The sequence below is a fragment of the Patagioenas fasciata genome, chromosome W (assembly GCF_037038585.1).
Source record: "Patagioenas fasciata isolate bPatFas1 chromosome W, bPatFas1.hap1, whole genome shotgun sequence".
NCBI classification, from domain to species: Eukaryota; Metazoa; Chordata; class Aves; order Columbiformes; family Columbidae; genus Patagioenas; species Patagioenas fasciata.
This window is the reverse complement of record NC_092559.1, coordinates 67391777-67403820: the sequence shown is the minus strand read 5'-3', so window position 1 is coordinate 67403820 and position 12044 is coordinate 67391777. Positions and strand designations below refer to the sequence as shown.

The 12044-nt window shown below is 36.8% G+C and overlaps 1 protein-coding gene across 1 annotated transcript in view; it reads right to left on the bottom strand.

Moving 5' to 3' along the window:
• Positions 1 to 12044, bottom strand: part of LOC136114599 (zinc finger RNA-binding protein-like) — a 70916-nt gene that overhangs the window by 15033 nt on the left and 43839 nt on the right. The window contains exons 11-15 of the mRNA XM_065859984.2: positions 8065 to 8210; positions 7510 to 7672; positions 5686 to 5891; positions 5293 to 5443; positions 3663 to 3804 (exon numbers count right to left, since the gene is read on the bottom strand). Of these exons, the coding sequence (XP_065716056.1) occupies positions 3663 to 3804; positions 5293 to 5443; positions 5686 to 5891; positions 7510 to 7672; positions 8065 to 8210 (808 nt within the window). The remainder of the gene's footprint in view (positions 1 to 3662; positions 3805 to 5292; positions 5444 to 5685; positions 5892 to 7509; positions 7673 to 8064; positions 8211 to 12044) is intronic.

Below are 12044 nucleotides of genomic sequence, written 5' to 3'. Positions count from 1 at the left end.
ACAGATATTCAAACTTATGGATTATATGTTAAAGTGGAAATAAGAAAAACTGCACTAGCAAGGCATTTGCAGAGCAAATGAAGACATTTAAAACAAAACAAAAAAACCCAAACCTATACAGGATAGGTGCCAGGTGAGATAACTGATGAAACAAGTACAATTAAGATATAAAAGACAAGGAGTACATTTAAAGAAAACCCACAGCAGGAGAAAAGAGGCAAAGTAAGATTGAGAAATAAAAATATGAGCCTGTTGGGTCTAGTAGTCCAATCATTCAATTTTTTTACATTCTTCTAAAACTAATATGCAAATAGGTGGGTGACACTGTGTAAACTTTTATCACAATAATTCACTACAATATTTGAAGCTCAAATTACTTCTAGCTCTGAAAAAATTCAATTTAGAAAATAATTTTACTAAAAAGAATTACAGTTTAAGTGCACAGAAAATAATCTTAGTGCTGGAAACGTCAATCTAAAATGTGCCACTAATAGATATCATATGAATACTCTTGAAATTTAAAAATGCTAACAAGTTGCAAGGCACCTATTGCATTGACAATACTTTGACTGAAAAATCATAAAGGAAACTATTGTAATACTAATCTGTGGATTTTTGCATCTGTTTCACATTTCAGGATTAACCCCTTAAAGACTATAACTAAATTCAGATGCCTAACCTACCACCCTGTTAAGCTAAGACAAAAAAAAATGAATTAATTTACAAAACACAAGCATGAATATAACTATATAATTTAATTTATTACTAGTCTAAATATAAGGGGTTAATCTTCAGTTAGACATGCTGTGTCCACACTACCTCATCATTAAAAGTTAACAGGTATATTGATTTTGTTAAGTTTTATTATGTGAAATACTTTTTACCCAGTCAACTATTTCAAGACTAGTGTGAACACTGTTTAATTCTAAGAGAGAGACAAAGACAAAAAAGAAAAAAACACACATAAAATAACAGTAGACGCTAGGACTATGCATCCAAACCCCCTCCTTTGTAAAGCATGGCAGGTGTGACACTGAACTTTAGAAAACCTTGGTCAAAAATCCTTCCAGTGTCTCAGCAGCAACCCCTGACAGGAATCAAGTCCCTCTGCTAGAAGGCTTTGGACCACAGCTGTTAGCTAAGGATTAAAAAAAAAAGACACATGCACACACATATATGGGTTTATAAGTATGTACACTTTGTTTGCTAAAGGAAAGATTCCACAGCAGAGGTTAGAACAGTAGAGGTTAGATTGGATTTGTTAAACTGTCCAATGCACGATACTGTAAGGAACAGTAGGTATGCAGTTAACAATTTTATTTCACGCTGTATTTTTTTTTAGCCTTTTATCGTGTAATGGGATTATTAAACATCAAACATGATTCTACTCCACATGTAAGTCTCAGTCTTATCTTTACTCAAACTGCTTCTCCCAATAAAGCCTTATCACCTGAACTATCTCCCCAAGCAGGCTAAAAAAAATAATGAAAACTTTAAACCAGTGTAAGACACAGAGCATGAGAAGCTGCAGCAAGAAAAAACACACACATACTATTACTCTACAGCAAATAAGCAGCAGTCTTCATAATAAGGCCTTCTTTGCTGCAATAATTTGCAATTAATCTATTTGCTTTAGTTTCAAAAGTGATCTTTTCTGCACATCTATTTTATACTGCTCAGTGTCTTGAGGAGAAATCTAACTTGACTTTGCATGCCTAGAGGCAGTACTGCATTCAGCAATGAATAAACTCACAATGATAATTTTAACTCAAGTGTGGGTCAGACAAAAATACAGATTTGTTTCCTTTAGGTGGCATAAATTAAGGGATTGTTTGTAGTAACTTTAAATTTGTTTTCATTTTAGTCTACATCATAGAATTTTAGGCCAGAAAATTGAAACTGAATATTATGGTAGGAATCAATGTTGCACTTTTGCACAGTACATTAAGAAATAAACATGGTGTTTAAGGGTAACTTCATTTAATAGTTAACATAATTTAATAATCAAATCTTTTAAGTTAAAGTATTCTTTATGAAGGTAAATAATATGTGAAGTCTGATTCAGCACAGACAAAACAAGAGTCATTTTACACTTAGATTGTCAAAAAACCAAGCAGAATTGGTTGGGTGTGACAGTACATGTACAAAGCCTTTTTAGCTAGGAATAATATGCGCAGCTTAAAAATCATGTACAAAGCACTCCTAAAGACTCTTCAGAAGTCATCCAAACTAGAGAATGTATCTTGAAATTTTTCTTTCTGATTATGTAGGATGACTTTGTTAACACAGCTTGCTTACAGTACACTAGTTATAGCTACAGAACATTTACTAATTCAATATAAAAGCCTGAAGTATTTCAGAGGACATGTAAGATGAGATGAAATAAAAAGGGCTCTGTGGCTTATATAAGTACATATATACACAAACACATGTATACATACACACATACAGTTTTTTTTCAACCTGTATATGAGAAGTGTTAAGATAGCCCCAGATTTCCTATCTATAGGTTCACTGTCAAACACCAGAACCCTGTTTACCATGATCTCTTTCAACTATGAAAATACAAGATTAAAAGGAAACAAAAGTTAATTTTATCTGACCCGTAAACAAAAAGAACCAATGTACTGCAGACATTAATCATGCTTGTTGTCTTAAAAGCTTTTGGAGCTTTGAAAAGTGTTACAGAAAAGCAACACTGCTGGCACCAGAGAAGCTGTGAACTTCAGAAACATAATTTGAATTACAAGTTCCACCTTCTGCTTCAGCTCAATGACAAAGCCATTTCTAATTGTACTAGTCTGGGCTTGCCAGTTGGATAGAAGACTGTAATACCAGGAGCCTAAATATCCTCAAAAAGTACTCCAGACCAAAATGCAACCTCAGAGAACTGGAAAAACAAAACAAACAAACAAACAAACAAAACCCCCACACCCCCCAAAAACCAGTCTTTTAAATTTAGAAGCACTGTTAACTGTTATGATCAAAAGTATTATAAAAGGGCATTTTAAGTGGTGCTGCTATTTGGAATGTGTAAGTCAGGGGTGTCAAACCGGGGCGGGGGAGGGGGGGGGGGGCACATCAGCCTCGCAGTTGCCTTCAAAGGGCTGAATGTAATTTTAGGACTGTATAAATGTAACTACTCCTACATTTATACAGTCCTAAAATTACATTCGGCTCTTTGAAGGTAACTATGAAGCTCATGTGGCCCCCGGTGGAAATGAGTTTGACACCCCTGGTGTAAGTGATGGTAATACCAGTCCAGTTTAAACCCCAAAACCTGTGATTTTTTCTAAAACTATACAATCTTTCTCTTAGGGGAAGACTGCTCTAGAAAGCCAGTTTATAACCGCTTGCTATAAAATACTGAGTTTTCCACATAATTTTATAAGAGGGGAAAAAAAAAAAAAGAGTCAAGTTTGTACCTTTTCCAGATAGCTGAGGTTGGACATAAAGTTTAAAAAAAAATAAACACATCACAGAAGCATTTATTTTAACCAACTGTTCTCTACCAAGATTGGTTGTTGAAAAACAAAGTTTAAATCAAATACATTAGTTGTGCTAGCAGGTTGCCTTCTAGGACCTTAATGCTATCTTAAGCAGAATAGATAAACATATAAAAACAAGTGAGAAAGAAGTAACATCTTTAACAACTTCCCAACCTCCATCCCTCATGTTCTCCTCCCGAATGACTGGAGATGTCAGTGTGATAGTAACTTGCATTTTGGGTTCCACACATGAATTTAAAATTATTGCTGCTTCTGGGACTGCACATTTGATATCGTATTTCTCAGGACTTATTACCTGAATATTGAGAAACAGAAATTTCTATTAGCAGATGACCAAGAAAAGTATGGGGAAGAAAACAGATTTCAACATAGTCTTTTTAACAGAAAGACAGAAACACAATATAAATTATATGAAGCAGATACCTCTGTACTCAAAGAAACAACACTATACAATTAAGATATATCTATACGGACTTGCATATGGTTTCCAAAGCATTAATGAAAATACACAGCAGTCACCAAGCATGCAAAAGAAAAAAAACTACCTATAAAGGAAATTAATATACCAAGTAAATTACATAACAAGAACCTTAACAGTGTTTGAGATAAAGAAAAGCCTCTGTGCCACTTAAAATGCCAGTTGGATATGTTTCTTATTGGAACATAGGAGCATTTAAAAAGCACAAAGATGCTGTGGTTCTTATTTGAGCTCACAGTTACAGGATGGGTACTGCTAGCTACATTCTATACTTGGCTATCACAAGCTCCTCTGATGAGAGCAAAGGGCAAGATCAACACCGGGGAAAAAAAATGTAAGAATAACAAGGTGGTTATTCAGAATGGCTTCTTGCAACTAGATTTAATAATTCTTAATACCCCCAAAAGGAAGTTGTAGGCACCTCTATCACCTTCTTCCACAAACTAGAAGGACAAATGACTTCTCCACAACACCAGACTGAGATGTGCATTTTTAATTTTTTTTCTGTTCAGTTATTTCAAACAAGAGCAAACCCAGGATTATTTTCTAATTAATCTGATCCTGCTAATGCTTCTAGCATGCCACTGATTCTGCTGAGCATTTTACCAGACTGCACTGAAATACTAATGCTATGACAAGCATTCTATAATGATGGCGGATGGACTTTGTTCAGTAGAGAGCACTGGAGGTAAAGACTTTATTCTGTACTTTCATTTCTTGTAGAAATACAGCAAACGGTTTATATGAATTCTGCTGAATGGTCTAAGACTGCATATACTTTTTAAGTGCCAAATTAAAAACAACAACAACAACAAACAAACAAAACAAAACCAAACCAAACAAAAATCACATACACAAAAAGAAACCACAAAACCACAAGACTTATTTAACTAATTGTGGGACTACAAAGCACTGACATAAAAATTGGAAAGAAGACATAAGTACAAACAGACTGGCATTAATGGAGAACTTTGACCTTCAGGCTGCACAAATTACCTCTATTGCTGCTGGTAACTGGATAATAGTCTTTCTTCTGCTCATTTTATTTCCCAGTTAAATGAAATATATTAAATGATGATCGATATTGCACCACTAGTATGAACACCTAGACGCTTGAATAGACACAATATACAGAAAGCAAAACATGCAGCATAGTCCCTGAATTCAGAAAGAAACACTCAGAAAATGAAAAGAAACTGAATCTGGGCTATGAAATGCAGCACAGTCAGCAGGCATTTGACTTGAGAACAGATTTTTACAGTATCTTTAAAAAAAGTCAAGTCCAAAAATCTAAATTCTACTTACTGCAAGTTGTTTGGGAAGACCTTCAGCAATATGACTGAGTAACATCTTTGAAGGCTTCTCAGCGCATAACAAAACAAGATTGACGTTTCGGTCTCCATGGAGTAGCAAACCTTTAGCCAAAACGCCTACTCGTAAAACTCCTTTCAAAGCTCTGTGAATTATAGTTAAAAGTTGCATTTAAAATAATATAAAAGCCATAAAACTAATCCTGAAGATATAAAAGTGAAATAAAGTAGGAGTATTCCATATACTTGATGCCATAGTTACATATGCCATATCAAAACCCAAAGAGAACAGAATCCCTGGAAGCACTGATAACAGTGCAAGGAAAACCATCAAATGACTTCAGAAACAAGTGATTAAATTCTTAAAAATAATAATAAGAAAAAATACCTGTCTTTACTGCCATCTCTTTTGTCATCTCCCTCTTTGCTCTTGCTTTTTTCATAGTCAGTCATATTGTCAGAAACAAGTTTCAAAGCACGCTCAGTAATAGAAACAATTTTTTGGACTGCTTGAAGTTCCTCCTCTGTTGGATATATAGCTGCATGTTTGGTCATCACATAGCGGTCATCAGAGGAGTCAGGGCGGCGTAGAGGCTAAACAGACGAAAAAGCACATTTCTGAAATTTGGGTACACTTCCAAGTTCACAGATGGTATGTGACCAAAAACCAAACATGTGGCTAAACAACAGAATATTCAAACCTCAAATCATTGACATGCAACAAAACATGAACTGAAGTGTCCTTAACAACTTACACTGGTCACAATCAATCATGTCTGAAAAAAACATGAAATGTATAAAAAATAAACAAATTATGAAACCTCCCCAACATAAATATCTACTATCTTTCTGTTAACTGGGAAATACTTGTGTACTGCAGCAAAATAAAGTATTCATGATTGCTTTCATAGAATCACAGAAGAATTCAAACAGGAAGGGACCTCAGGAGGTCCTCTAGTCCAACCTCCTGCGCAAACCATGGTCAACTATAAGACCATATCATGTTGCTCAGGGCTTTCTCCAGCCAGTTCTTGAAAACCGCCAAAGACGGAAGCTGCGCAATGTCTGTGTGAAGAAAAAAAAAATCCTGTATTCAGTCTGAACCTCTTTTGTCCCAGCTTAAGCTGGTTGTATTTTGCCCTCTCACAACCATAAAGAGCCTGGCTCCATTGTCTTTATAATGCACAGATATTAGCTTCAGTGCAATGTGATAGCCTTCTCCATGCTGAACAAGCCCAGATCCCTCAAGTCTCTCCTCACAGGGCACACAGTCCAGACTCCCCACACTGAACCTGCTATGGTTTATCAGTATCTTTCTTGTACTGGAAAGCCTAAACCCAAATGCAGAATTGTAGTTTGGGTCTAATGAAAGCTGATCACTTCCCTTTATCTACTGATTATGCTCCTGTTAATATCACCCAGGATGCTGTTGGCTTTCCTTGCTGCCAGGGCACATGGTTGGCTCATATTCGGCTTGCCACCTGCCAAAAATCCCAGGTCCCTTTCAGCAGGGCTGCTACCCATCACTCCCCAGCCCCTCAGTGCAAGGGGTTATACCTTCTCAAGTGCAGCATTAGGCATTTGTCCTTGCAGAATTCTGTAAAGTTCCTGTTGGTCCATTCTTCCAGTCTTCCTAGGTCCCTCTGGATGGCAGCCCTGCCCTCAAAGGTATCAACTGTTCTCCCCACCCCAAACCAATTCAGTTTCATGTCAGCTGCAAGCCTGATGAGTGTGTACTTACTCCATCACCTTTCAGGTCACCGATAGGTGCTGATGAGACAAAACCCAGGATAAACCCATGCGGTACTGCACTTGTTACTAACCTCCAGGTAGAGTACGACCCACCACTAACCATTATCCACTGGGACTGACAATCCAACCACTTTTTATCCATATGCTTGTCCACAATTAGATAAATAAAGTATAATGCAATTAAATAAAATAAAAAGTAGTACACAAATCCAGAGTGACTTGTATTTCAGAAGAAACAATATTTGTCTTCAAGGCATCCTTTCATGATATAAGCGGACTTATTTTGGAAGATGGGCTTATCTACACAGTTTCATCAGTATATAATTTTTTCTTCACTTTTTCCAAATCATTTAAGAAACACTGGAAACAACTGAAGTAGCAGTGAATAATTTATAGTTCTTAACTGTGCCTCCTGTTAAATATGATTTTTTTTTTTTCTCCCTCAAGTTAAGAAACTCACAGCTGGTCCTTGGGGCTGAGGAGGCATTCCTGGTCTAATTCCCAGCAGGCCTAGAGGTCCCAGAGGACCATGAGGATATCCTCCATCTGGTATTCTGCGACGGTCATCCCAGTGATGCTGTTCTTCCTCCATTCTCCTCCAATACATGTCCTCTTCATATCGCCTGAAGTGCATCAATCAAAGTATTCTTTTTATATAGCAGTTAATACTTCCAACCATTTTAAGTAAGTTCTTGGATGCCCTCACTAATTTCTAGTAGTCATGAGCAAATACCAGTGAACTCCAGAGGGTAACTAAAATGAATAGCTATTTTGAAAGTGGGACTGAATTTATAACATATAATTCTACTAAGTCTACATTCCTCAGAGGGACTGAACAGTAACAAACAAAACCAAATAAAAAATGCAGAGGAATAATGACAACCTAATTTAAAACAAGACAGTACAGAGTTCCCAAAACAAGTATTCAAAATAAGTAACTCTACCAAAGCAGAGTTAGATTTAGATAATCTGACTGAAACTTTGCCTCATTCATTGATAAAAGAGAATGCATTACCTCATTTCCATTCTCCAGCGTTCTTCCTCTTCCCGCCTTCTCCAGTATTCTTCTTTCTGCATCTGTTTCCTCATCTTCTCTTCTTGAATTTTTCTTGCTCGAATACTGGGCTTTACTTCTACTTGTAAGTCCGGGTTTACTTTTTTCTAGTTCAGAAAAATAATGAATGAAACATTGGTTTGCCTCTTGTCATCTCAAGGTTACAGAGTTCTTCTAACATGTTTAACACACACTACTGGTCTACAATAAAATCAAGGGGAGTAAAATGCAGTTTTAGAACTGCACTGAATGAACAGCTGAAGAAGAAAAATCTGTGTCCAGTGTTTTAAAGAAATAGCAACGTATTACAAATAGCATGAATTCTCTCTTCAACTATACGAGAACAAAGCAATTTAAGATTAAAACGTTATATGAAATACTAAGTAATTTGCTGTTCATTCCGTAACAGGATGACAACTCTATAGTATGGAAAAAAAAAAAGATCTTAACTATAGTGTGCTTCCTGATGCCCTGTTCCTGAAGGGTCCTTCATACAAGGGCATAATCATGAGTTACTGAATACATTCTTCTGGTAATTTTTTATCTTCTTTCATGCCCTTTGTGATTATGCAGGCCCATTGTATCTCCTGTGACCACACGTAGATTCTTATAATAATATATAATATAATATAATCTTATAATAATCAAAACGCACACCATGAGCCAGTATAGGTCTTTCCATTCATGAATAAAAAGCCTAAAACACTTGTTTCTCAAAGGGTTTATGTGGTTTATCCTGCCAAAAACATTGAGCGCTACTATTTTACACAATTTGAAATTCATGGTAATCAACATAAAGCATCTACTGTTGCTTGCATGCATTGTGCAATATTTTAATGTTGCAAAGATTGCCTGAAAGCAATGTTCAAAATGTTTAAAAAAAAAACAAACCAAAAAGCAGTTTCAGTTTGCATTACTACTTTAAAAACTATACTCTCTAAGAAATATATTTCTCTAGCTTTTTTTAATATGCTGTTTATTCAAGAGTACCTACCTTTAACTAGTCTTTAAATGTAAAATGTATAATCACTTGTGGGAACAGCAGGACGTGCGGTTCCAGCCACTTGGACGATAAAGGGAGATCAAAACTGACATGACCATCCGGACAGTCAAAGAAGAAATAATACTAACATGATTAAATCACAGCAATTAGTTAAAACATGAAGGCCCTTGGACAGGTTGTACAGAAGTATGTTCTTCATGACTGTAAGGAGTGATAGCCCAGGCTGGTGAGAATGATATCTTGGGCCAGAATACTGCCCCCAAGGACGTGTGATGCATGAACATTGTTGGGCCTGGGCTGTGAATGAGTGGGTTGGAACAAGATATGCATGAGAACATGACTAAAAACAGTCACAAGATGAGTGTGGTGTGTTTGGAATAATAACAATTATTGAAAAAAAAAACATCCTGTCTAACCTCTTGGTCCAGGCCTGCATCTGTAAACCTATAAACTGAGAACTGTTAATTAAAGAGGGCTCAGCCTGGCTCTGCCTGGCTTTGCTCTCGCTGCTAACAAGAACTCTGTATCTGTGCGTCTCTATGTGTCTCTGTATGCATCGTTCTCATCGCCGCAAATGGTGCCCTTCGTGTGAGTGTCTGACCCCTGTGAGGCTCTTCATAAAGCGGTGTGTGTGACGGTGACCACGCAATCCAATGGGTAAATTTTTTTTATGACCACAAATCCTTCGGTGCAACAGGGACAGCAATCCTCATTGAACGAGTGAGTTTCAGGATTGCATTAGTAATAGAACAAGCTGCTTCTCCTGTACATAAGCTATATCTGCGAGATTTACAGTACATATTATGTGCTTCTGTGTATTGCCTTTCTAAAAATCAAGCAGCTTATCAGGAATGTGAGTTAACTATTTAACTGGTGGTTGTTACAGTTGTTTCTTTGTGGCATTATTTGTGTAAGTGCACTGTAAGCCTTTTCCGCCACTTCTCCCGCTTGCACTGCAAGCCGCTCCGTGCTTCTTCCTCCTCCCCCGCTCTTCTCATGGTTTTTACTTAAGAGATGGGGTCAGGAACAACTGTTTTCAGTCGTGTTCCTAAGAAAACAGTATTAGGGTGTGTTTTAAAACATAGGAAAGCACTTAAAAATATGAGGAAGGAGGATCTTGTGAAATATTGTAATCAATGGTGGCAGCTGTGTAAGTTAGGTGACTGGGAAAAGTGGCCAGAGAACAGAACCTTGAAGTATAATACTTTGTTGCAATTAATGTTGTTTTTAAAGTGAGAAGAGCAGGATAAAATAAATCTCTACAAGAGATCATTAGATCACTGCAGACAGTTTTACAGGTGGAATGGTTTGAACTTCAACAAGCTGAGAGAGAATTAACTGATAACACACAAGTCACAGAAAACTTGCAAAACAGTCTGCAAGATGCTTTTCATTATTAACTTGTTTTCTTTTAGGTATCTGTTTAAACATATTACAGTTTCATTGAGTCTTTCCCTGTTATATGGTACAGTGAGCTCACAGACTGTTAAATCATGATAATCCATGGGCCCAAAATGTACATTTTATGATGATGCAGAAGACCATGAGTAATTTAGTTCTTTACTGCATGAATGTGATGATAAGATTTTGTGTGTAATAGCCATTACTTTTCTTTCTAGCATGCTAGCTTTATTCCAGCATTCAGACTTACGCAACTCTGTGATAGGCTGTGTCTCATCTTGGTGTACTAAATTTGTCTCTTTTGTATGAATACTGGATAAAGAATTCTGGTTTTGGGATAACAACTGTAACACCCCAGATGAGACACTAATAAAAGCCTTGACCTAAACAATGGCAGGGGGGCAGGTGCCAACTGGGCTCAAGCGCGCACTGACCTGTTTTGTCAGGGAGACCCAGCAGTACCTCTACCTGGCTGAGCAGTAAGGGGCCCAAAGATGCAATGTTAAAATCAAGATATTGTCGTGAATAAGTGTAATTGTGATCCATTTGCATATTTGAACTGAGTATTTGGTTTGCATATTTATATTTAGTACCAAAAGAATTTGGTTATGGAGATAATTACAAAATGGGAACAGGTTCCGCTACTAAAATACCACCTTGCTCCCCCTTAGGATGCACATTAGAGTAACTTGGGGGGGAATCCTCCGATAAAAGAAAGTTTGAAATGATATTGTATTCACTTGTGGCTTGAATGTGGGATTCTGGGTTATAGTGCTGTATTGCAATTAATGTTGTTCTGCAGAACTTTGGAAAAAATGGGATGAAGTACAGTACTGTAAGTTAATTTGCTCTTATTGTTATCTAATAATTTTAAGACCAGAAATGAATTTAAGTTGTTAAACTCTGATTCACATTGAATTTATGTGCTAGTTGGAGATATGGGAAAGAAAACTAAATGCTATGATGGATGTGAACTTGGAAGAGGTTGTATTTAAAGGTTGCTAGAATATGAACTGATTTGGATCTAGGAAAAGGAAAATAATAGAATGATGTTTAATATGCTGTTTATTGATATCTGTAAGAAATTGCAAAAGGTAAATGGGGCTGAGGAACGTAACTATTGCTCAGCTAATTAGAATTGCATATGAAGTGTATAATAGCAGGAATGCAATGGAAAAATTAAAAAAAAAAAAAAGCAAAAAGAGCCCAGGCCTGTGCTGTACAGCCTGAACATAAATTTCAGGCCTGTGTCAAGCTGCGAGATAAACTCAGCTCCTACAGTGCATCCCCTCCACCTTTCTTATAGAAATCTCACAACAGCAGTTCTTTCAAATGTTTGTATCATTGCAAACTGCATTACAGCATTGCAGACACCCACTGTTTGTTACTCATATACACTCTCATACCACTTTACCAGGTCCCATAACAGAAGGAAATGCAGTTGCAGACTCTTACACTGTAGCTACAGTCCGCTTCCAGTCTGCCAGGACATCACACACTTTTTTCCATCAAAACGCTGCTGCTTTAAAAAAGATGT